General features: G+C 37.2%; 1 protein-coding gene across 6 annotated transcripts in view; it reads left to right on the top strand.

Annotated features, from left to right (window-relative positions):
- The window catches only part of BMPR1B (bone morphogenetic protein receptor type 1B), a 371,913-nt gene that overhangs the window by 286,479 nt on the left and 57,757 nt on the right, over positions 1–27,677 (top strand). For 3 of the 6 annotated variants that reach the window (XM_036411200.2, XM_036411157.2, XM_045570677.1), the window contains one exon: positions 22,253–22,409. In XM_036411200.2, coding sequence (XP_036267093.1) covers positions 22,267–22,409 — 143 coding nt within the window. In that variant the 5' untranslated portion in view covers positions 22,253–22,266. Of the gene's footprint in view, positions 1–22,249; positions 22,410–27,677 lie in introns of all 6 variants that reach the window. The other 3 variants (XM_036411165.2, XM_036411136.2, XM_045570675.1) reach the window with 1 other exon arrangement.

Raw genomic sequence — 27,677 nt, 5'->3', positions numbered from 1 at the left:
CTTGCATGCAAAAAAAGTGATGTTGTGTGTTTGGTGGAATTTTAAAGGAATTCTTCATTATGAACTTTTACCATCTAACCAAACTATTACAAGTGCAGTGTATAGTGCCCAATTGGAAAGGTTAGCCCAAGCTTTAAGAGAAAAAGAACCCACGCTGATTAATCGGAAGGGCGTAATTCTTCACCACGATAACGCACGACCGCATATTGCAAGAATCACTGCTGAAAAACTGCGCCAGTTGGAATGAGAAGTTCTCCCTCAACCTGCATATTCTCCTGATATTGCCCCTTCCGATTACCATTTGTTTCGTTCTTTGCAAAACTTTCTTCTTGGAAAAAAATTTAATAATGAAGAATGCCTCAAAAATGCATTGACCGAATTTTTTGCATCAAAATCACAAGAATTTTACAACAGAGGGATTAAAATGCTTCCTGAGCGTTGGGCACAAGTAGTAGAAAACAACGGCAACTATATTGTTGATTAAATTTTGTTGTATTGTTTAAATAAATTTGATTTAAAAAAGTATTAGAAAACGACATTAATTATTACTAGACCTAATAGTTAAAATAGTTCTGTGGAATGGTGAAAATCTCAGTTCAGACTAATAACCTTATAGCTGAGCCTCAGTCATTCATAAAACTGGGGATAATTATAATACCTGTGGTAAGTTATCAGTAAATAGTAGTTTTCTTTTATTTGTGGATCATTTCAGTAGTCATTTACTTGCTTAAGGTATACACAGCATACTGTGATAGTCGATGTAGACAGTAAGGGGTTAATTTTTAAGCCACTTTCTAAGTACAATTTTTATTGTCTTCTTACATTTTAAAGTGAGTGTCCATATTACCTATACATTTTCTTAATTCTCTTAAGAATGGGCCATTAGAATCCAGTGAAGTTATATGACTAGATTTTTATGATTTTACAAGGTGGGGCAAAAGTAGGTTTACAACTGTGAGTACTCAAAATATAATTTATTCTTGTATTATTATTTATTATTATATTTATTTTTCATATGAACAACTGTGAACCTACTTTTCCCTTACCCTGTAAATCAATGGAAGATTTGAAGTAAATGATTAAGTATAGGTTAGTTATAAAACTTCATTAGCACTCTATGTGGCTATTATAAAATATATATGTGTATAATTTTTTAATCTGTTTAACAAACACAAATATGTTCATGTATGAATCTTGCCAGGTGCAAGATGCTATGCAGATCTACCATATTGTTAAAAAATAGTAGCTGATGACTCCCTAGCAGGTGGTGATAACTCATCAGGTGAATTGAATATGGCATACAAGGCACCTGTTTTTAAGATACACTTATGTAAAGTCCTCTGAAGGCAAATCTGATAATACATACTAAACCCTGAATATGAATTGGTAATATTGGCGATGCATCATGTTCTGTCCTGATGTTTCCTTGAATGGTGCCACATCCAGCAGTGGCAGGAGCCCTGACTTCTTTTCATGCTAGAAAAATGAAAAAAAGAATGCATATCAGCCATGTAGAAGTTATGTAGAACCATAATGTGTTTGAAGTAGAAGGAAGGTTAGAGGGCACATCTTCCTACCAACTCATTTTACAGGGATGGCAATTCAGGATACACAAATATACTGTTGTGGCCTGTAGGTTGCTTTGAACCTGGCAGCATTTTTAGCATGATTGCTCCCATCTTTTATTAGTCTCCTTTTCTTCCTTGCTTGGCCAGGCTAAAAAAACTCAAGTTTTTTTTGGCAGGAACAAGACTGACTAACACAAATGACAATGAAAACAAAAACACACAAAGCAAATGAGACACAGGACTGAGAGGCTATGGTAAGTAGCCATTACCTCCTGTAACTACAATCATAATAGATTATTTTCAGGCCTTAGGAACTCAGAAATTGCTAGAAATTTAGCTGAAGTGACTTAATATGGTGCATCACCAATATTACCAACACTTATTCAGGGTTTAGTATGTATTATCAGATTCGCCTTCAGAGGACTTTACATAAGTGTATCTTAAAAACAGGTGCCTTGTATGCCATATTCAATTCTCCTGATGAGTTATCACCACCTGGGAGTCATCAGCTACTATTTTGTTTTGGTATAAAGGCAAAACAAAAACAAACAAAAAAACCCAAAAGCAAAAGGAACTGGAATTGTTTGAAAGTTCATATGCCAGTCAGAATCAGACAACCCATCAAGCAGAGCAGGCTAATAAGATTTCAGGGTAACAGTGAATCAGTGGTTACCAGAGGAGGGCGCAGGCCTGACTGTGCTACCGTGCTGCTGCTTCCTCTCTTCATGCACAGCCCTAAGATACCGTGTGGAGGGGAAGTTCAGGTCTCGGTACCACTGCTCTCTGATGTTGGTTCATTTTTGCTTTGTAACTTCAGTAAGAAGAATTAAAAACATAAACTTAATCAGTTGAGTTATTATTCTATATCAGAGCAAAATTCATCCTTTATTAACTATAGTTTATAATTTAATTACTAAAATGCTTAAAGGAAATAAGAGTTATTTCCAGACGAATAGGTTAGTCTAATTTTGGAGATTCACAGCTGTTGTTCATTTTTGCCTTTCTGTCTTGTCTTTTTTCTTTCTTTCAATATAATCTGTCCTAATCCCTTTCTTAGTAAACTCATTAGTGTAACTCATAACATATATTGTTTTATATGTGTGTAATATTTTGTAAATATGTAAATGTAGGTATCAGCCTTAAGGTCTGCCTGAAGTTAGGTGGGTAAAGTCAGGGGCTGTCCATGTTTACATCCATATGTAACATATAGACACATGGACTTGGTTGTGAATGATCCCCCGTGTTTGTAGCTAGGCAAGCTTGGGTTTATTTTTATTTCTCTGCCATAACTAGTTATGATCTTAGGCAATGGGGCTTGGATGCCCTTTCCCCAGATTCTTTATTAGGTAAAGGAAGTAGCTGGAAGTAGTTGGAGGTGTAACACATTACAGTGTTTGGGAATGTTTTGGTTACCAGAGAAGCCGCTACTTTCTGCACATGATTCCTTTCTTTAGAAACACCCATTATCACTCTCTCTGTTGCCCATCCAGGGAATGTGTCATGGGAGAGCAGTCACTGCGGGGCACTGTTACATGATGCTGTTGCCTCGGGTCATTTCCTTCCCACCAGATTTCTAATCTAGGCAGGTATGTGTGGCGGAGTCTTTCTGAGTGAGCTGATTCATTCACTGGTGTTTCTCCCAGAAACATCTCCTGAGAACCTATGTTTACTACCTAAGCTTTATTTGGTAAACCGTCCCCCTGCTGGTTTTCCAAACCAAACCTTCTGGCCATGCAGGAGATTTCCAAGTCAGTAGCGTGGCTGGGGTGAGAAATCATGATTCCAACACCTGTTTCGAGCCCCCTTATCCTGTTACACGTGCGACTTGGCCTATTGTGAGCGCCGGCGCTCGGTTACGTGTTTTGTATACAAGTGGCTGCATTGTGGTATAAAGGCACAAGCATAGCAGCTCAGGTGTTCCTTTCAGGGTTCTTTGGCCTTTCTTCCCAATACACTCATTCTCTCTTTGTCCTGAAACTCCTTTCAGGTGGGCTGATCTATGCTGGGAAAACAACTCCTTTTTTTGTTTTTTTTTTTACAACCCAGAAAGGAAACTGTGAAGAGCCCAGCCACCCTGTATGAGGCTGACTGGGGCCCTGGGTGTGTGAGAAGAGGTGGGATCCAGCAGATGCCTGGCAGGGAGCTCCCTGAGATGACCAGCACAAGTAGAAGTTCACAGATAGGAGGGCTGCGTTGAATGGAGGGGGGCAGACAAGGATATTCCACATCTGGTGCTTCCTGTCTTCTCAGCGAGAGGGGGAGGGAAGAAAGACAGCTGGCTCTTTGAGCATATTGAGGTTTTTAGAAGCCACTGGGATTGGGACATGGCAAAGGGAGGCAGAGGAGGATCTTGTATCAAATCAGCATGTTCTGCTCAGATCCTCCAGGAGAGAGAGCCTCCGCCCAGTGTTTCCCATGCACATGGACTATAGGGAGTGGAGGCCACTGGGTTTTCTGCTTACTTACCCACAAGAAGAGTGAAGCTAAGCGACTTGGCATGTGTAGCTATGGAGTGTATGTGTACATTTTTCAGCCTCTCCCCACACTGTGCTCAGAGTACCCTGTGCATCCTGCTCAGAGCATTAGCTCTTGTTCAAGGCCCTGGAAAAAGAAAATGCAAAAATGTTTTAAAGGTTTCAGGGTGTTTTTTTTTTTTAGATTTATTTATTTATTTATTTATTTATTTATTTATTTATTATCATTAGCCCGGGGGTTTGCTCAGTCCTGAGATATTTTTGAAGTTTGGAAAATACTAGGAACGTTTGGCTGAAAGCGAGTTTTGTGGGAATAACTTGTTACTGATAGATCCTCTGTGGACATCTCTGTGGAGGGTGTGAAAGGAAGGATTATACAAATACTGAGTCTTTTGAGTATCTGTTGGTATGATTGATAGTGATATTTTTAAAGTCTTTTAAAAAATATATATTTATTTGTTGATTTCAGAGAGGAAAGGAGGAGAGAGAGATAGAAACATCAATAATGAGAGAGAATCATTGATCGGCTGCCTCCTGCACGACACCCTCTGGGGATTGAGCCCACAACCCAGGCATGTGCCTTTGGCCGGAATTGAACCTGGGGCCCTTGAGTCCGTAGGCTGATGCTCTATCCACTGAGCCAAGTCGGCCAGGGAGACTGTTTAAAGCACATGTGTCAAACACAAGGCCCGCAGGCCAAATCCGTCCCGCCAGGCCTTGCAATGTGGCCCGCACCGCGCTGTCATCACTGCACTCCGCTGCGTTTCCATCACAATGACAGTTTATGACTGTTCAGTAAACCATTCGGCCCGCGATTTAGGCTGGATTTTAGATTTTGGCCCCTTCTCTGATTGAGTTCGACACCCCTAGTTTAAAGTCTTGATGTGATTATTTTGGATCATTACTAACTGTAATCAGAGGGCAGACTTTTTTAAATCTTGATTGGGAACCCAATCATTTAATGGCCAGCCTTTCCTTCGGTGAATACTTTTTAAATTCGCGTTTTGTTTTTGTTTTTTAAATAATGTCACCTGTAAGTCACTGTCTGTGTCTAATGCAGGTTTGAATAAGCACCCGTTTTTAGTGCAAGCACTGATTTTTTTTAACTTTTATTAATTTTTATTTTTTTAATATATTTTATTGATTTTTTTTTTTTTTTTTTTTTTTTTTTTTTTTTTTACAGAGAGGAAGAGAGAGGGATAGAGAGCTAGAAACATCAAACAGAGAGAATCATGGATCAGCTGCCTCTTGCATACCCCCTACTGGGGATGTGCCTGCAACCAAGGTACATGCCCTTGACCGGAATCCAGCCTGGGACCTTTCAGCCCCGCAGGCTGACACTCTATCCACTGAGCCAAACTGGTTTTGGCAAGCACTGATCTTTTAAGATTTGCTGATGCTGCCGAAACCGGTTTGGCTCAATGGATAGAGCGTCGACTCGGGGACTGAGAGGTCCTAGGTTCAATTCAGGTCAAGGGCATGTACCTTGGTTACGGGCATATCCCCGGTAGGGGGTGTGCAAGAGGCAGCTGATCGATGACTCTCTCTCATTGATGTTTCTAGATCTCTATCTCTCTCCTTTCCTCTCTGTACAAAATCAATAAAAATATATTAAAAAAAAAAAAAGATTTGCTGATGTTACTGCCATTTTTCTGATCCAGGCTTGTTACACCAGCAGTGAAAATAGCGTTTTCCCAAGACCACCTGATCGTTATTCTGAAGCATTTGCTACTGATATCCTAACATTTATTTTTTTGTGTGTGGGTTGTCGCAGTTCTCATGATGTAACAGACACACATGTTGATATTTTATTGTTGTTCAATCCGTTATAGGATTGATGAAACAGCCCAGAAGGGGTGATAGTGGAGACGATATGAAAGGGTGGCGAAGAGGTTGCAGAGAGTTGGACGTTATGCAGCAGAGACGCTTTTGAACAATCCTGCTGAAAAATACATCTCATGAGATGCAGAATGTTTTCTAAAAGGAGTCAGCATTGGTGTGCTGTTCCTTCAGGGAGCGTTTGTAATGCGCGCAAGAATGTGTGGGTGAGGGGATCAGATTCCAGGCTAGCCTTCAGTTGCTTTCAGTAGTTGACATAACACACACCTGTGTGTTCTCTTCTCTGACCTCAAATTGTTTTGAAAAGCTCCTGACATCTGGAGGTGTGAAAAGGAGCAGATTTTGATATGGCTTCTGACAAGCAGGAGAAATAAGTTCTAAATGTACTGTTTTACCTGAATGTGGTACTTGATTTATCTCATGTTCTTCTAATCAACTGCAATAAGACCCCCAGTGTTCCTTGATAGATCGGTGTTTTTCTTGAAGCCGTTGAACGTGCTAGAGATAGAAATGTGTAAACATATTTACATGAAAAATAGTACTCACGTGGTGTTTCATTTTCTTGAGAGGAGTCATTTTAGAAACTCTCTTTCAAAACAGGGGAATTGTTTGTGAGTAGCAAGAGCACTGGCAAAGGAAACAGACCTAATTCAACATCACCTTCTACATAGTAGCAGGTAAAGCTTTCCCTGATAACATCAGCATCAGTATTGCCATAAATGTTGTCACTTAAGAGAAAATATCCATCAGGTATCAGTAAATTGCCTTTGAACTTGAACTATTCTGCAATAACTTTGGGCTTTTTATTTTCCCCCCCTTTTTTGGTCATGTTTTCTTTTTTATCTTTTTAATTTATCTTTACTGTTGAAAGTATTACATATCTCCCTCTCTGACCCCCTCCGGGGGGAGGAGGCTTTTAACATATAGGTTACAATATGTATTTAATGTATTGTATTTATACTAAAAAATAAAGTGTTAAATAATTTTGAATCCTAGACTGATTTTTATTAAATTTAGAGATTTTTCTTTTCAAAATTGGGCTTCCCTTGGTTTGGCATCAGTAACTTATTCCTTGCAATCTACTTAATTGAGTAGCTTCTGCTGTTTATCCTGAAATGCAGATAAATGGCTTTCAGCACAGTGTTTATAGTTTAATAGTTCCTAAAGTGAGTCAACATGATCTGCTAGCGCGTACGTGTCATTACTAATGATCTCTCTGCTTATGCTCCCCGCTAGTCAGGGAAAGAGCCTTGCACAGTTGGGGGTGGGTGGGCTGTTTGGGATGGCGCCTATTGGCAATACTTCCTTTCCCTTATTGGTATGAAATGGGAAGAGAAACATGTGCTTTACCACAATTTTAGCATGCACAAAATTGTCACCAAGTGTCATATTCTAAGGGCTGGGGTGAAGATAATTTAGGAAGTGGCTATTGGAGTTGTTTTATTCCAAGTTATCCGTCTAATTAATAATCCACACAAGTTTGATACTTTTCTGGTTAGGCTATTTGACTACGTGATGAAACATGGGAGCCACCGGGAAATATTCCTAACAAAAAGCAGCTATGGTTTTCATCACGAAAACACATATATTTTTGTCTGCCAAAAAAGATGGAGAGAAAAGAAATAATTTTATTAACTAATCACTTACCATCAATTGGACTTACGCATTTTGAAAGATCATCTTGCTCTTTCCTTAGGGAAAACAAAACAAGACAAAAAAACAACTGAGACTTAGCTCATAGAAGATCAAGAGGCCTGATGACCATACAAGTTAAAACTGACAAGTTGTACCAGTCTCTAATTCATTAAGTAGTAAAAGTTCTTGCCTGCCAGACCATGTTATTTTCCAGTTCTTTAGGTAAACGTAAGAGAATGGTTTTCTCATAGCTGAAGTACCACCTGTTAAATTGTGGTAAAATATTTTGTTTGATCTATGTTCTTTGTGAATGTGGAAAACTTTCCAAGTGCAGTGACCACTTAGCATTGTCCTTTGTGTCCACATTAGTATTATTATTGTTTGGGAGCACTTTGGTCATTTAAATGGAACATGACTTAAGTATATATTTCTTACCTTCTTACTCTTACACTGACATTGAAGGTCCTACATTCAACTTATCAAAATATCTCAGGGGGGAAAATATGGTGCAAAGATCCATCTAACTTTCATTGGTATGTATGGTTCAAATTACAGAAACATCTGAAGAAAGGGTTTATGAGAGATAATTAAATTTCATGTGGCATCTCAAATTCAGGTTTTTTTTTATTGTTTATTGTGAAATCCCATATTGATGATTATTTAAAAGAGGAAGAAGGAAACATTCTTACCAAGAATATGATGTATGTGCAGGTACATTATTGACATACATGCAGAGATATAAATTGGATAAGGAAAATGAAGATTTAAAGGTAAGATCAATACGGCTTTTTAGAGCCGGGGCCACTGAGTCTACTAGGCTGTCTACAATTCAGCACACAAAAAGATCGCTTTTAGAGAATGTTTTGAAAACTGAAGCCACTTGTTTATCGAAAGAGGGACAGCTTAGGCAGTATCAGGCCAGAGTGTTTCAAAGTGTGCTGTACTCAGATTGAGGATAACGTAGCCCTTATACTAACATGATCTCAGTTGAGACCTTTCCTCGGTGTTTCTGCCCAAAGTCAGCAAGATTGTCCTTTGGCCTCTTATTCCTGTAAGTCACAGGGAAGCGCTTGGTGCTTCAGAATCTCAGCACTATTTTAATATTTAATTAAGTATAATTTTGGGGAAAATTGTTTGTATTAAAATATCATGAGTCTGTATATTGATAATCACATAAATACATACCCAAGACCCAGTTCAACCATCCTATTTTACTTTGGATGCACAAACCAGATTATGGGAATAGTGAGGAGAATTTTAATATAATATTTTATGGCATACCTTTTAAATCTTGGTCCTCACTTAGCTGGCCTCAGAGTATTACTAGGGACTTTGATGCAGTATTATCAACACTAATGTCTTCATATATAAATGTCTGAATATCAGCGAAGCCATAAGACTTGCCAAATTCTGATGAGAAGTGAATGTTTTTATGGACATATGAATTTATTTTGACCTAGTCTATATCATATGGAATTTTCTTAATAACACTTTTTATAGACTGGGTGGCTTAGCAGGGAATTAATATCTAATAAATGAAAAAAATATTGAGCATTTTCTTTAATACACACATTTAAATTATATTTACATTTTAAAATTGATAGATATTAATATATATTTTTTAATTTCAACTCTTTTTGTGTTTTTAACCCATCTGCTCTTAGGAAAGGATATCTGTTTTTTAGATAAGTTTTAGATTATTTATTTAAAATGGCATGGATACTAGCCTGGGAGACAGATGGTTTTGTGTTTATAGAGAGTGTAAAAGGAAACAGTGAAAGTTTTGGTGTGAGTGATTCGTCAGCAGCCTTTTTTATGACAAAAGAACAACAATAAAAAAGGTAACTTCTCTTCCACTCTCCCAGTTAGATTTTAAAGTTTGTGAGCATAGCCGTCATTTCCTCTTCATCTCTGTGAAATCTAAAGTGCTATGTAGACAGCCTTGTATATGGTAAATATTTATTTAATCAATCTGGATTGGGAGCAATTTTATGCTAGGTTAAAATAAGTTTTTTTTTTTTTTTTTTTTGCTGTTTTACCTACATGGTTAACAGGATAGTTGTGTCCAAAATATAAACTTTATGTAAAAAAATTAATGAGTCAAGTTGATATGGTGGGATTTAATAAAAAGATAAGATTAATGGTAATCATTGAGTTGTCATTTTTCCTAACATCTTGAAAGGCTCCAAATTATAAAAGAAGTTTGACATTTAGTATAAGTAAACCCCTTAAAAATGTTTATGTAGCTGATCAATTTGTGAGGTTGTGCTTACTTTAAAAATAAACTTAGGAATTGCACATTGAAGCACCATTCTCAATGTCAAAAGATCGTATAAAAAGTAGATTTCTAGATATTTTAATGTTGTATATTTTTCTGCCTTACCTATAATCAGAAGCAGCTTTTAACCATCTGGAAATGTTACATAATACACAGTGGTCAGTGCCTTTCTTTTAGTTTCTTTCTTTCTTTCTTTCTTTCTTTCTTTCTTTTTATTTATTTATTTATTTATTTATTTATTTATTTATTTATTTATTGATGCTAAAGTTTCCGTTCTCTTTTACCTTTCCATTGTCATATGCCATGTATCTTGAATATAGCTCAGTGCCTGACCGGAATAATCTCTCTTGCCAGTTTATAATCAAAGCGCGCACTGAGAAAAACAGCTGAGCTGTATTAGGCAACCGCAGTCTGGACTGCATTTCTTAACTGCTGAATAACACATCACAGGTGCAGGATTAGTGCTGCCTGCGGCGCTGGGCTCCTCAGTGGAAACCCCTAGCGATTCTGTGCCTCCTCCTCATGTCTCATCCCGGGGAACCTGGCAATGATCTATCAAGCGCACAGAAGTCAAATGTGAGTAGTGGGGAAGGCTTTATATCTTACAGAGGCTCGCTTTCCTCTCCAGATAGTGTAAGCAAGATCAGTTAAGCCAATTCTGGCACAGGCACAAAAGAAGATGATAGAACTTAGTTGTTTCTTGGCATAGAGAGTGAGATAGAAAAATTCGGGGGGAGGGGTGTCAAATTTTACACACAAAAATCAAATGGCAAGGAAGTGCAGTTTAGCTTAGCTGCCCCAGCAGTGTGTGATTTAGCTGACTTCTACACTATTAAAATGCCCACATCTTTTGCTTTAACTTTTGCATTGCATACATGTTGGAGTAAATGCCCCTACATATTTTCAACACTGTCATGGTTAAAATGAAGCGTTGTGGCTGTGCACAGCCCTTGTGGTATAATTGAACGATTCTTAGTTTTTGGCTCTGTGAATTCTTCAGCTACCTATGACAGATAACTCTGAATTCACAGATGACAGAAGTCGGGGTTGTTTTCTTGCAAATGTGGCCTTTAAAAATACAAAAATATGTTAAAATGTAAATTAAGGATCTGAATATTAGAACAACAAATGTTTTGAAAATAGAGTAACTAAGTCATTTACTTTTGACCAAGAGGGTTAGAAATTATTTTAGCAAGGTTGAGTATATTCTCAGCAATGAAGGTGATTTCAGTAATTCATGTCATTTTTGGTATCTTATCTTAGAAAACTTTCTATGAAGCAAAGCACATGAATGTAAACAAAGCCACGTAGATAGCACTGTAGGTTTTGAACTGTTGTTTAGAATTTCCTTTCCTTAAAACTCTGTAATGGCATTCTACTATTCACAGTGTTGTTTTAATGTTTATCTTGTTGCTGATGATCATTATCCTACATTGTTTCCTCAGAGATAGATCTTTAAGTTCATTGTTGATGGTAGCAGTTGATAACAGTGCATTCTACAATATTTAAAAGTATGTATGTATTCTATGCCTCAGATATTTATTTTTTGCCTCAAATATTTAAGCACTTGAAATAGCTTTATGTTTGTATCTTTAGGTCAGTATGCTCTTTAACTAAGGTAGGCTTTAACAGTTAGTCAGTTAGAGGATGCAGAAAGGATCGGGGACAGAGAGATCCTAAATTCTTTCCAGGTTTTCTCTTTGGGGAAAAAGAAGGGCACGGACACGGTGATTTGCTTTTTGGTCTGTCTGGCTTCATTGTCTCTTCTCTTCTCTGCATGTATGAGTCTGCTCAAAGTAGTTTTACACATCAGGCTGACTTGGAAGTGCTCTGCAAAGCGGCAGAGTGAGTTTTAGTGTAGGGGCAACTTGAACATCCACTCTGATTAGCTTCAGAGCCCTGTGAAGCAGAGCATTGATAGAAATGTCTCTGAATAGAATTCGAGCAGCCGGCCTGGCAGGCTGCCAAGCCTTTGACATTATCGTCAAAGAGACCATGCGTCAAGTTTCTTTCCCAACAATGTGGATTTGAACAGACACATTAAATATTTTTAAATACAGTGATATTTTGAATTTTTTAATCGTTCTATCAGCTGCAATTATGCTATCTGATGGATATAGACTGAGTTTGATGTTACATTTTCTCTAAACACGCCAGCTACTTGCTTGTCAAGCCCCTTATTTCTTATATTGATGCTCTTATTAAACTACTTATACTCATGCTGTGTTTGGGGATATTTTATACGATTTTTAGTTTGGTTGAACATTTTGGTTGATTTTCTCCAAATTCAAAAGCCTATTAACACCTGAGGGAAAGGTTACTGCTGTTTTACCTTTAAAGATTGCATGAGTGATAACCAAAGTACTGTCATTGCTATCACAATGGATTAATATGCGTACTCGGGCTCAGAACTCTGAGCCAGCACATAGTTACCTGCAAAACCAACAAATATACATGTCTCTATTGTCTGCACACATTTATGTAATCTATTTAATCTTTCCATGATTTGCACAAGTCCTAATCTAGTATCCCATACAAAAAAACACTTGAATGATAGAAGCTTTCACTTTTTACCCAGGTGGTTTGGAGTCCCTTGGCAGGGCTTGTAAGATATAAAATGTTGAAAACATGATTATTCTGCAGAACCTGAGTGATGTGGTAATGAGGATGTGTGTGGTGAAAAGAGAAACAATTGCCATTAAATGGAAACATGTAGAAATATTTGATGCTAAAAGCCCCAGTTCCTATAGACAGCCAGCACATATCCAGCATTTTAAAACTAAATGTGTTTTTCTTAACCTACTCAATAGTGTTAACAATGAGCCACTGAAATGAAAAACTGTGCTTATGTCTTCCTGGTTTTGCTGCTTATGTTTTCCATAAAAGATTGTGGTTGATTACTGCCACCCATAGTAATCTTTCCTTCTATGCACTCCTACCTAGGACTTACACTTGATGATTGTATGTGGCATTGTGACATCTATTTTATTGTTTTCATATACTATTTTTGGGTTTCCATATGTAGTTGATTTTTCTTACCATGTCCCATGTGTAGTTGATTTGTCTCACCAGCAAAATTATTGTTTTATTGAGGGTATTTCCAGTGCTCAGGGCCATTATGTTATGTAGATGGAATAAGGTTTTATGATTATTTGCTAAATAAATGAATGTGCCACAGGAAAAAAGAAAATTAATAATAATATATTAGTTGGCCCTGAACAAACTTTCAATGTTTCTTAAACCAAAAGGCTCTGGATTTTTATAGATTTTTTTGCTCACAGTGATGAATCTAGAAAGAAAAGGAAAGTGAAAGAAAGTAAATTGAAGTAATATATTTGAAGAAGAAAAAGAAGAGAAGTAGAAACATATGGAAGACTAGTGGCCCAGTGCATAGATTAGTGCACATTGAAAGGAAATCGATTAGAAGAAATATTTTGATATCGCTTTTTGCCCTTTCTCTATAACAGAAGTGTCAGAGATTAAAGACAATTAGTAAATTATATATGAAAATAATATGTAAATTGCTTAATAAATAATAACAACATGATATAACAACAACAAAGACATAATATAAAAACATTAATGCAAACAATGACTGATAAAGTGATTAAACTTATTCTAATATCTCCCTGAATACCAAATAATGAGTGAAACGCTTTCAGAGTGCTTGACTAATTTCCCTTGTGATGAAGTATTTACAGCTTTAATTTTAACATCACATGCTCTTCGAACTTGAGAGAAAGCAACATATAACTGACCATGTGCAAAAACTGGATAAGGTAGGAATATTCCTACTCTGACTAGAGTTTGTCCTAGTGATTTTTTAATAGTCCTTGCAAATGCTGGCATCATGGGAAACTGTCTTTGAATTAATTTAAATGGGAGGCCAGTGTCAGTTGGGAACAGATCAATTTTTGGAGTCAGAACAACCTCTCCTTCCGCAGATCCTGTTAATACTTTAACTTCGATTATGTTAGGTTACAATCTTTTGATAATAAATCTATTACCATTATAAAGACCCATTTACTATTAAGATTTCTCAGTAGCATGATGGTTGCACCCATTTTCATTTTAATTTATGACACAGCATTTCCAAAGGAGTAATATGTGCCGGGGGTAGGGGATGCTGGGGGAAGACCAATTAGGGTAAAAAGGATACATATGTACTACTATTTGTAATTTTTTAAACAATAAAAAAAGAAAAGAAAAAAGACAATTTGATGAGAAAATTTTCCTTTTCAGCATCATCTGTTGAATCAATGGAGTCATCACTTGTGTGTGATAGGTGTGAAAATCTCCATCGAGTATATCCAAAATGTCTTCATTTAATTTATAAACGTGTTCATTTTTAGGACAAGGAATTACACATTTAGATATATTTTTAATTTATCTATGGATATACTATTTCCAAAGGTAGCACCAATAATAGATCTGTTACAAATCCTTTCATAGGGGATTTCAATAGTATCCATTCTGAGAGCTTTATATTTATCTTGCATGCACGAGCCAACGTTTATTTATTTATATTTATTTATTTTTAACATATTTTATTTATTTTTTACAGAGAGGAAGGGAGAGGGATAGAGAACTAGAAACATTGATGATAGAGAAACATCGACCAGCTGCCTCTTGCACACCCCTTACTGGGGATGTGCCCGCAACCAATGTACATGCCCTTGACCAGAATTGAACCTGGGACCTTTCAGTCCCCAGGCCGATGGTCTATCCACTGAGCCAAACCGGTTTCAGCAGTCAACATTTATTTTTAAATTGCCACCACGAGTCATATGTATCTGCCCGCCAGCTGGTCAGGCGATTGACTGATGTATGATCGGTTACTTAGACTTTTATATATATAGACTAGAGGCCTGGTGCATGAAAATTCATGTACTAGAGGGGAATCCCTCAGCCTGGTCTGCCTCTCCCAGTCTAGGAGCCCTCAGGGGTGGGAGGTGACTCGGCAATCAGGAAGGTGATACCCTGCTCACACTTCTACTGCTGCCACTGCCAGCTTTGCAAGCCTTGGCTGGTTACCTGAGTCTCGGACAGCCCTGGGTAGCTGGGGGGCTGAGGGTGGTCTTGCTGCATCATGCATCTGTTGTCCCCCTCCCCGGCTGGCCTGAAAGGACTGGGGGACTCTGGTGGTACTGAGGGGACTGCGCACTATCATCCTGAGGCTATGGGTGCCACCATCTTTGTCATAGTGTGATGGTCAATTTGCATATTCTCTCTTTATTAGATAGGATGAGTGAGCAGGGACAAAAGGAACAAGAAGTAAAATAAAATAGGAAAAGAGAAAAATCTGAAGAATTAAACAAACAAAAAAGGAATAGCAAGCTTCTGCTGCACAAAAAGCAATGATATACTCTTACTATGTGCAAGGAACATAGCAGGTGCTTTTCTTGGAATATCTCATTCAGTTTTTATAGCAAACCAATGAGTGCTGCCACTCTCCACATCCTCTTTAAGGAAGGTTATATGACTTGCTCAGGCCACAGAGCAGGGAAGTACCTGAACTGGGTTTGAACTGTTCTGTCTGTTTTTTATGTTATCCTGGTCAAGTTTGCATCCACTACTCGGTGAACACACCTGATACTGGTTTTTCAATCGACATTTCATCCCCCTCCACCTTCCCCTGTACCTCTTTCCTCTGACACCTGAAACTCTTGAAGAAGAAAGATTTCCATGTAGGTAACACCACAGTTAATAATAAGAAAGTCTAGTCTTCCCTTGTAATATATGTGATTTTGCTTTGGTATTTTTGAATCAAAATTGTATTTATATTTTGTTACTTTTCAAAAGAATATAAGTACATATCCCAACTTTGTATTAATCATTGGGTTTCATGTTGTTTATATGTGTGAATATATATATATATTTATTACAAACAACATAAAATTCATTTGAAAATGTGTTGATAAAATAAAAGCAAGTTAAGCAATGAATATTGAGGAAGTTTAATAGATAGTAAATTAAATCATTAAATTGAAATGATCAAGATATAAGTGACAAAATAAAAAACATTAATCACCTATTTAGTGTTGTTATTTAAGATCATTAAAAGTTATTTTTAAAATTACATTATTTTTAAGCTCCGATTTAAGGTTTAATCCTATTATACACTCCTGTTTTTGACAAATGTATTTAAACCAGTTTTTGTTAAGGAAATAGGTATTGCTTCATATTATTTATTACCATACACGATAGCTAGGGTTAGAGTGGATCATTCCCAAAGCATTGCTGGCCAGATCAGGACTTTCAAAATTTTCTTCCACTCACCTTTATACCAAAAATACTTAAGTGCAAACTAATGTGCTAAAAATTGCAATTTCTCTTCTTGTTCCTTGCCTGCCCTCTGGTGTAGAGGGTTAGAACAGTAAAGACACAAAATTTTATTATTTGTTGGTGTATTCAGAGAGCTAAAAAATAATCAAGAGAAAATGAAGGAAAACAATTAATAATACATCCTGTAGCACAAAATAATAATGTCATTTTAAAATGAATTTTGATAACTCAAATTTATTTCTAAGCATATTGTGTATTGATACTTAATTTTCCTTGAATTACCTTTGTTGTTCAGAAAGATTGTTCTCTGTGTATTTTAATATTGCGAATGGAATTCTGATTTTCTCTTCACTATGACATATAAAAACTAAAAATGTCTCACTTATGGTATTTTTGAAGTGATAAAAATGTTACTGAGAAAAAAATAACCAAAATTAAATGTAGCCAAAACATTTTGGGATCTAATGGATGAATATATACTTTAAAATTCATTTGTTGCAGAATTGTAGTAGCATTGTAATTTTTTTTAGCATTTCACTTTTATTTTGTCTTCTGATTTTTCCAAGAAAAAATCTTGTTCTATTTTCTTTTGTAAAGATCATATGGAAGTGTTCATAATATTAAAACATATTAATATTTTAAAAATAAACTTATTTATTAAGTTTATACATCAAAATAGTTATTTTATTGTTTATACCAGGTTTCTAGCTAATAATTGTCCACTAATTCCAAATAAGTGGTATAAAAAAAGTGCCTTATTTCCTAACTTATGCAAGAAGAGATGCCATATAAAATTCCATATAACTATACAGAAATATATACAAAGTAGCTGAAAACATGTATAGAACTATAACATATATCCCAGAGAAGATATTCAAGAAAAATAACTTTCTATTTAATCTTTGTAATTGAATAAATTACAAATTAAATAAATAAATTGAATAATTATTGCATGCTAATTATTAGGCTATTTCATGAAATTTGATTAATCTGCCTGGAAAGCTATAACTCTCTTATAGAAGTCATAAGGAATGTAATTTAGATGTGATTCATTAAGAGTACACACGCAGATAAGCACACATGTCTGGAAGTGATTTTGTGGTTCATTTATCCCTGAAAGAGTGGTGGTCCTTTAAAAAACGAGAACCAATTTACATTGGCTTCCACATGCCCTACTTTGTATAATCTTAACAATTTGGCTAGTTAACTCCCTGGGTTATAATGTACCAGCTAATCTAGACAGGATGCATCTGAAGTGTCTGGATTCACACTATTGGACTCAAGATTGGTCAGAAAAAGAGAGGAGTGAGGGAAGGAGAGAGAAGGAAGCTGAAATATGTGATGAGCTCCTAAAGAGTGACTTATTCAGTATAGGATTGATTCCTTAGAAATTTCTACAAAGTCTGATTTTTCTTGGTCTTTTTCCATTATGTTTTCCTATCAGCTTTATTTATAGTTCTATTATTAAATATTTAAAAAGCCATAATTGCCCAGAGTGCTATTGGAAAGAAAGAATCAATTTTGTTGAGATTCTGTTCATTTTAATTAAATAGAAACAATTCATTGTTTAGCTTCCTTGTTGGAAAAATCTTTTAATGATTTAACTTACTAATTTAGAAAATAAAATATACTAAATTATACTTCATGTTTCTTTAATGGTTAGTCATCTTCCAATTGTTTTAAATGATTAGCTTCTTTTCTATAACATTTAACACAAAATTAAATAGCATGAGAATTAATAAAGATCTTATATTACCTTAGAGAGCTGACTAAATCAATTATCTATTATTATTAAAGTCTGCCTTTGTTGTGTTTCAAATGGAAAGACACTAAAAATACAATAAAATTTGAAAAATACATTTTGATAATCAGACGTTTGGTATTTGGGATATGTCTTCCTTAATGCTACTCTAGTCTTCATCTGGATGTCACCATTACCATAAATACATCTTTGTCTTTCTTTCTAGCTCTTCAGCATCACTATTAGACCGAATTCATATCTTTATAAAATGACTGTTCTTTGTCAAGCTTCTAATTGCCTTTTTTCATGCATTAGCTGATGTATTTTGTCTTTTCTAAAAATGTATCTTTCTCGTTGAAAGTATTATGGATGTCCCCTTTTTCCCCTCATTGACCCCTTCCACCCTGCACTCCCTTTCATCACACTATTGTCTGTGTCCATAGATTATGCATATATGCATTTAAGTTCTTTGATTAACCTCTTCCTCCCAAACCTCCCCTTTCCCTCTGAGATTCCACCATCTTTTCCATGCTTCTGTGTCTCTGGATTTATTTTATTCATCAGTTTACTTTGTTCATTGGATTCCACATATCAGTGAGATCCCATGATACTTGTCTTTCTCTGACTGGCTTGTTTCGCTTAGTATAATACTTTCTAGGTCCCTCCATGCTGTCTCAAGAGCAAGAGATACTCCATTTTTTCAGCTGCATTGTATTCCATTATGTAAATGTACCACAGCTTTAAAAAATTATATTTTATTGATTTTTTTACAGAGAGGAAGGGAGAGGGACAGAGAATTATAAACATGATGAGGGGGAAACATCATTCAGCTGCCTCCTGCACACCCCCTGCTGGGGATGTGCTAGCAACCAAGGTGCATGCCCTGGACCAGAATCAAATCTGGGACTCTTGAGTATGCAGGCCAATGCTCTATCCACTAAGTCAAACCTGCTAGGGATATCACAGCTTTTTTATCCATTCATCTACTGATAGGCACTTGGACTGTTTCCAGATATCAGCTATTGTAAACAGCGCTGCTATGCACATAGGGGTGCATATATTCTTTCTGGTTGATGTTTCAAGATTCTTAGAATAGATTCCTAGAAGTGGGGTCACTGGATCAAATGGCAGTTCCATTTTTATTTTTTGAGGAAATTCTATACATTGCATTCCCACCAGCATTGTGCTAGGGTTCCCTTTTCTCCATATCCTTGTCATTTGTTGATTTGTTGAGGTAGCCATTCTGGCTGATATGATGTGTTTGATAGCTCATTATTATTTTAATTTGCATCTCTCTGCTGATTAGTGACTTTGAGATTTCTTTTTTATGCATCTTTTGGCCATCTGTATGTCCTGTTTGGAGAAGTGTCTATTGAGGTCCTTTGCCCGTTTTTTATTGAATTGTTTGACTTCCTTTTGTCAAGTTGTATGAGTTCTTTTTATATTTTGGAAATTAACCGTGTATCAGATGACTGACAAATACATTCCCCACAAAGTGGGCTCCTTTTTCATTTTGCTGATGGTTCCTTGGCATCTCTGTGATGTGTATATCAGGTGCACCTGTCCAGTCTTCTGCAGGGGTGGGGAAGGAAGGTTGCTAGCCTCTTAGTCTAAGGACTGTGACGGAATAGCTAACGTTCCAAGGACTTCTAAAACAGATTTAAGCTTCCTCCTGCTTTCGATATTCCCTTCTCTGTCACTTATGAAACTAATTTCTGGTACCAGTCTGGAGCCTTTGGGGGTCAAATGGTAAAATTATTTTGACTCTTGGCCTCTCTCCACCTTTGTCTTAGAAGATCAGCATTTTGGGCTTTGTTAGATTAATTTCTGGCCCTGGTTCAGTGGTTCAGTTGGTTGGAGCATCATCCTGTATATCAAAAGCTTGTGGGTTCAATTCCCCTTCAGGGCACATACCTACATTGCAGGTTCGATCTAGTTGGGACACTTATGGAGGCAACCAGTCGATGTTTCTTTCTCTCTCTCTCTCTCTCTCTCTCTCTCTCTCTCTCTCTCTCTCTCTCTCTCAAATCAATAAACGTGTTCTTGGGTGAGGATTAAAAAATCAGTTTCTGCTTTCTAGGTTTTTATTGCTAGTATCTTCTCTTTAGCCCCCTTGTTGTTATAAAAACAAAATTTTTGTTCAAAAGGACAAGACCTTGTAAATTTTCCCTTTTCAACAAAAATTATATTTTAGTATTCTTTGTCAATAAATGTACTTCTATAGCAACATTTTAATTGTTACATACAACTCTAATTTTAGAGATATAACTTATCTCCTATTGTTTTAAACATAGGTTTTTTTAAGCAATATTGCAAAGAATTTTCTCATAGCTGTATCTTATATTATTCTTTAATTTAAATAAATGTTAAATGTGAAAAAATTGTCACTCCTTTAAAATGTTTCTTACAAATCACATCTTATTTCCAATAGTACAAGGATATTATTCCCTTTCTAATGTAGACCATCCTATGTAAACATTTCACTGAATAACTTTTCTCACCAAACGGTTAATTCTGTGTATGTTTAGTTTATTCTACTTACAGGCTATGCCTGGAACAGGATAGGTACCCATTATATATGTTAAGTAGACATATTCACAATAAACAAAATTTTATTATTTTATTTATAACTTTGAAGACACGGGGTCTGGTATAGATGGAAAATATCTCATTTGCATCACTTTGTATTACTTTGAGACAATTCAGGCTATAACGTCAGGAGTATGTAGTATTAAGAACCAGAATTCAATTAATTAGCCTAATATACAGAAAACCAGGGAGAATCACCATAGATCTTTTTCTAAATTTCTCATTCTCCACTATACCAATGGCTGGAGGCATCTATTTGCAGTTTTTAAAAATAACACCTGCACACTGTACACCTATTTTGTATATTGCACTTAGGCCGAGAATTTTATTTTTTTAACCTTTACAATCTCTTAGATAATATTTTTGTTAACATTTGACTTAATCATAGGCCAGCTGGATGTGTTGAGAGAGATTTGAAATCAAGCATTGCTCAGGGTGACAATTTGTGCAGTGATATTGCTGGTGAGAGCTTTAACCCCGATGTCTAGATACATAGTATCAATTAAAGCATGCACCCTTCTCAGACATAATGACCTTCCAGAAACATTAGAAGTGAAGAAGAAAAACATGAAAACTATGTTACATAATGAAACATTGTCTCACTACTTAAAATATGAAAAAAATATTATTTTAATAATAATAACAACTAACATTTATTAAGTATTACTATGTAGCATGCATATTCTAAACTCTTGACATGAGATAGGTGCTTATAACTATCTTAGCCTTAAAGGTAAGGGAATGAGACACAATGACATTATTTATAAAGTTGTCCAAGGTCAACTAACTGATAAATCGCAAAGCCTAATTTTGACCCCAGAAAATCTGCCTGGATAGATCATGTCAACTAGAGTGTCTTCCATCAGAGATATAGATTCATTGATACTAATATGAGTAGCATTTGCATGAGTAACTTTTGCATAAAAATCTGATAGGGAAGATGTGTCTTTTGAAATGTATCTTAATGATAACTAAGTTTTCATTGTCCTACCCAGTTTTTCAGGTTAAATATTTCAAATAACTTGTTTAAAAAATACATATTATACCTAAAACACAGAGACTCCTAAGTAAATAGACTGCTGGAAAGAGAGTTTAGAGGCAAATAATCTAGGTTTAAATGCTGGCTTTGTGATTTATTAGTTGTGTGAAAATCACTTTAACTTTTAGTCTTAATTTTCTCATCAGAATATGGGAATGATAATATATACCCATAGTATTACCATACAGATAAAACTAATCTATATAATGGTGTCTCATTGAGCTCCTTGCGCTCAAATACAATATAGTAATTTAATGAAAGTGTTATGAGAATTTCCACATTCTATATGAGACAGTTATATACATTGAGTGGCCAGATTATCATGATCTCTGAACCCATAAATAATCTGGCCACTCAGTGCGTGCGTGTGTGTGTGTGTGTGTGTGTGTGTGTATTAGAGACCTGGTGCATGAATTTGTGCATGGGTGGGGTTCAGCCAGCCTGGCCACAGGGAGGGGACATGGTCAGTTGACCAGCCTGCCTGCTGGTCAAACTCCTGGTTGAGGGGATAACTTGCATATTAGCCTTTTATTATATAGGATACACACTGAGTGGCCAGGTTATTATGCGTTCAGAGATCATAATAATTTGGCCACTCAGTGTATGTTACCTTTAACTATATAATCTCTTATTGATAGAGTATAACTTTTAATATAAAAAACATAAAAATACCTGTCCTTTGTTTGAATCTTTAAATGTCATGAAAATTCAATATTTTGTTTGATGTCACATTATTCGTTAATGAAAGACTTTGGCGTGGCTGTCCCATAAACTTAAATGCTTACCCTTTCTTCTTTTCAGCAGACTTCCTTGATAACATGCTTTTGCGAAGTTCAGGAAAACTAAATGTGGGCACCAAGAAAGAGGATGGTGACAGTACAGCCCCCACTGTTCGTCCAAAGATCTTGCGTTGTAAATGCCACCACCATTGTCCGGAAGACTCAGTCAACAATATCTGCAGGTTGGTCATACACATCATTCAAACCGCATGTAAACAGAAAGTCCCCACTAAAGTACTGCATGCAGGTTCCAAGAGCACGTTTTAGGGAACAGCACACAAACCCGCTGACTCTCAGAGTTAGTTGTGCCTGTATGGAGCGAAACTATGGGTTGCATTTTTCCTAAAATGCTGCACTGAGATTCTCCTTCCTGCAAACATCACACATGCACATGAAATAAACATAGAGCACAGGTCTCAGGCTCCATGTCACGGAGCAAAATGTAATTATTTTCTTTGAAAAGACCTGATCCCCCAAATTATTTCAACAGCAGGGAGTATCAAATATGTGTTATTGTATTTTTGTGTGTGTGTGTGTGTGTGTGTGTTGTTTTGTTGTTACCATTTGTCATGCTGTTGGTGCTCGTGTTTTGGAAAGAACACCTAAGCTGCCAGGATCTATTCAGAAACGGACTCTGGGAAGCAGTATGGTGACAGGGCTTAGGAGAGTCTACCAGGTGATGGGAAAACATTGTCAAAGTATTAGAGAGTAAGCTCCTTAGCAGATAATTCTGTTTGTATAAATATATTCTAACCTTTGAAGCTTGAGGCCTTGCCTCCTTCTTCCATACATATCTTCATGCAGCCACATCCATGTTGCTGGTCCGTGTAGCTGCACTTGCTCTCCTGGGTGAGGACAGCAGGGGGTGAAGAGGCACAGACCAATGGGCAGGGTGGTCCAGGGAGAGAGGGCCCATGCTGCCACACAAGCGTAGGTCCCAGCAGTTCAATGTCAGAGAAGCATCGTCTGCCTCAGGAAGGAGATGGACCCAAATAAGGAATGGGCTGCTGGGTGAACCACAATGCAGTTTTCTCTGTGGTGGGAAGGGGAAGCGTGGTTTTCTGAGAGCACAGGCAGGAGAAGACACGGCAGGAGTTGAACCTGGAGACTAGGGAAAGGTTGCCAGTGGCCAGGTGGGCTGTGTCCCGGATGTTGGTCTTATTCCTGAAAACATAGGAAGCCTTGGAAGCTAATGTCTAAGCAGGAGAAACAGTGACAATTAGCTTTTTTGAAAATTTTTCTTTTCTTCCGAGTTTTGGATGTATTAGAGGGAAACAAAAAATGAATTTTTTGTACAAGGGAGGTGCTAGTACAGGAGAGGTGGGTGTGCTGGAGAACTGTTTAGAAGGAAAGTTTTGTGCCGGTGAATTATATATGGGAGGGGCTTCACAAGTGTCTGGATGTACATTTAGATGCTTAGGATAGCCTTTCAATGAAGAAGGACGAAGGAAAAGAGTTGGGTTCCAATATAGATATGTTGAGTTTAAGTTTTCTAACACATCCAAGTGAACCTATCAAAGGGTAGGCATTGGGTGTGGATTTGGAACTCAGATACACGATTGGGGAGGGAATGTGGAATAAAACATGAGTCCGTTTTTGCTATGGAACAAGCTCGAAATCATAGTGGCTTACAACTATTAGTAATGACTATTTATTTGTCTATTTATTTTAATCCTTACCTGAGGTACTTTTCCATTGATTTTTAGAGAGAGAGTGGATGGGAGGGAGAGAGACAAAGAGAGAAAAACATGGAGTGAGAGAGAGACATCAGTTGGTTGCCTCCCACACACAACCTGACCAGGGTCAAGCCTTGAGCCTGCAACCGAGGTATGTGCCCTTGACCGGAATTGAACCTGGGACCCTTCCATCAACAGACCATGGCACTCTATCCATCGAGCCAAACTTGCTAGGGCAATTTTTTTAATATATTTTATAATTCCTGGTTCTACAAGTGGGCTGCCGCTGTGTTGAGCTCTGCTGGATTGGGTGTGCTTGGCTTCAGTTTGCTACCTGAGCTCAGGCCTACTGCACGTTTCTTCATTCTTTTTGTACCAGCAGCTACTCAGGGCATATTCTTTCTCACGTGAGTGTCGGGGAGCAAACTTTTAAAGCTTCTGTTTATGTCATGTCCTCTAACATTCCATTTACAAATCAGATGTCATAGTTATGCTCAAAGTCAAGGAGACTGTGCCTAGGGTGGGGAGTGAAGAATTGAGAACACCCATGTTACTGGTCAGTGTAGCTGTACTTCTACCGAAAGAAGACAGCCTTGAGGCATGCAATGCTTGGATAAAGGAGGCTTTCCCAGGAGACTGAGGATTAGCAGTGAAGCAGTAAGGCTGGTGTCATTGAAGCCAAGTTTACAGAGGGAGGATGCTGTTAGAAGTCAAATAGGATAAGAATTGAAGTGCAGCAATCACGTTTGTTGATCTTGATAACTGAAGTTTAGAAATACTTAATGTGCAAGTAGCAATGGGAGCCCAGGTTCTACTCATTGACCATCAAATCAGTACTTCTCAAACTATCGCTGTTGAAAGACAGTGCCCCCCACCCAATAGCTTGTACACTGGTACTTTTCTAAATACAATAAAACAAATTATAGATTAATTTGAAAAATAAATTTAAAATACTTACACATTATTAGTATGTGCTCCTTTTATTCTATTTTCCATTAGATTCAACAGCTAAACGTATTGCTATACAGTACACATTTCAACTTCTAATCTCACAGACCAATAATAAGCTGTTTTCTGACTTGAAAGGGAGCATCCTTTGAGTAATACTACACTAAATCTTGCATTCCTAGGTACAGAATTTCTAAACACAAGGCTGTCCTTGCTTGAAGCTTAGATAAGGGCTGGTCTAAGCTGTCTGGTTGGCTATGAGGCAGATCTTAGCCAAGCTGTGTGTCGAAGTAGATCTTACACTCATTACCACTTCCACTTTCCTAGAGAGAATAATCCAAAAAGTGGCCCAAATTAAGAGTGCATCATAGTTATGAGATTCTGAAATCCCACATAGTAATTCAGAGAACCTGCGCAAAGTTTAGAGGGTTGTTTTTTTTTAATTCTTCCTGAGTTCCATCAATGATTTACTAGCCAACACCAAGGCCACAGTCATTCTTGGCCTTGTTTCCTATCAGGTGCAGATGTATCTGTTTCCAAAATCTATGCCATTTCTACAGCCTAATGGCATGCACGTTGAAGGATGTGGTATAAATATGTCCTGCACTGAGCCTTTTTAATATTCATAATTCAGAGTAAGAAATGAAGCTGTTGTCATGGCTCCCTCAAGATAATATCTGTCTTCCAAATAGGTGTTATTTCGCACTGTTAATCTTTCCCATTCCACTTCCAGATGCCACTCCTGGAACCACAGGCTCTCACTGCGTATCACGGGAAGCTGCAAAGTCTCCTTCAATCACTCTTTGTAGATGGCTTTTACCATGCCAATATCTGTCTTATTTTCCTGTCCGACCAAGTATAATCTCAGCCTGTTTTTGTTGTTGTCATATATATATAAATCTGGTCCCACTTCATGTATTTTTCTTTGTTTTACTTGATTTGGTAGTTAATAGTAATTTTTGTCCCTGAATCATCACCTCTCTCAGGTTCCTCCACTCCCTCACACAAGTTTATTCATTTCTAAAATTTATTTATTTTTTTACTCTTTTATTCAGAGACAATTTTAAATACTTTCTCCTTTATCTTATTAAATTCAGACTAAAAATTCTCCTGCCTGGGTGGTTTTTTTGGGTTCCTGGTGTAATCAATCGCATCAGATGTTTGCACAAAGGATGTGTAAATGACACCACTCTGCCTACATGAAGAATTAGAAGAGTCTCCAGCTGGGCTTTGAAGAGTCACAAAGGGGAGAAGGAAAAGCTTAGGGACCTTGAGCCTTTTGACAAAGTTTGTATTAACCCAGGGCTTTTAGACCTCCTGCTGAATGTGGTGGTGTGAGTTTTTAGACAGGTGCTCCTGACCCATGGTCGCTGAGTGTTTAAAGTGCATATTGTTCTCCTTTGTTTGTATAGCTTACATTGCATCCAGTTAATCCCACTGTTGCCCAGGCCATATGAACATTTAGCTTTAAGGTCTTTATTTATTTTTAGTGGATGTTGAGTTCAAACCAATGCAATAATGAGGATGGTGGGTCCTGCATCAGGACTCGTAATTTAGTAGGAAGAGGCTATGATTTCAAGTTTGCTTATGAAGTGTTTTCTTTTACAAGGAATAACTCAGTTTTTGTGCCTCTGATTAGTCACAGATGAGCATGTTACGTGGCCCATTTATTGTTGGACTTAGTAGAAAGTGAACAGCGTGGGGTTCTTTAAAATCATAGATAGTGAACCATTGGAGATTATTGAGCAGAGAAGGAAAATGTAAGGTTTATCAGGCAGAATCCAGAGGTGGGGAGTCCATTGGAAGGCTCTCAGAGCAGTCAGGTGGGGGGAGTAAGGACACCTGCACAGGTGGTGGGGGTGAGAATACACAGACGCTCTATTAATATGAACACTGAGACTGGTTCACAGTATCTGATACTTCACTAAGAAAATAAAAATCAAAAACAGACTAGAATGCTAAGTCACTTGTTTGGCTGCCAGAGAAAGACAGAAGGATGTACGATAGTTACACGTCCTAGATGATAAAGTAACAAAAAGGCATTTCCTGTATTGATGCCTCAGAGGAAAAGCCAGAGAAAGGGGGACAGTAGTAGTCATATGTATTTCCAACTGTCCAGTAAGCACTAATGAGAAATCGGGGCCCCAAAGGCTGTTTATGATGCATTTGGCCATATATGAGGAGAGCCAAACCTTGCAGGTTCTGGGCGTTCACTCACCAAAAAAAGGAGTAATATTTGTTCCCTCAAAAGGTGAAGCCAGGTATGCCCCTTTCTTCATTGATAGTCAGTGTTTACTTGGTCATGCCCAGCTTCTCTTGTGGAAGTTCTTCCCTGATGATCTTTCTAGATGGTACAGACACTTACTTACCTTTGGAATATTGGGCAGATGCAAGGAGTTTGAATCTGTAGTGCCATCCAAGGGCTGTAGCAAAAATTTTATTAACGCTGCTTTGACCTCATGTGACTTTTAAATTCTCAAATTCTTTGCTTTTTCATTAGTTAACATGTGGAGAGGCATTTCAGTATTGATCATTTTGGGATTCAACTCTTGTTCTATTTTATCAATTACTTTTCTTTGCCTATAACTCAGGGGCAGCATTTTTTAAAAATATATTTTTATTTATTTTAGAAAGGAAGGGAGAGGGAGAGAGAAAGAAACATCACTGATATGAGAAAATCACTGATTGGCTGCCTCCTGCACACCCCCTACTGGGGACGAACCTGCAACCCGGCTGCACAGGGAATCAAACTGTGACCTCCTGGTTCATAGGTTCATAGACTCTCAACCACTGAGCAACACTGCTGGGCAGGGGCAGCTTTTTTTC

Source organism: Pipistrellus kuhlii, unplaced genomic scaffold (genome assembly GCF_014108245.1).
Source record: "Pipistrellus kuhlii isolate mPipKuh1 unplaced genomic scaffold, mPipKuh1.p scaffold_m20_p_1, whole genome shotgun sequence".
Lineage (NCBI taxonomy): Eukaryota > Metazoa > Chordata > Mammalia > Chiroptera > Vespertilionidae > Pipistrellus > Pipistrellus kuhlii.
Note: the sequence above shows the minus strand (reverse complement) of the source record. Positions and strands in the feature narration are given on the sequence as shown.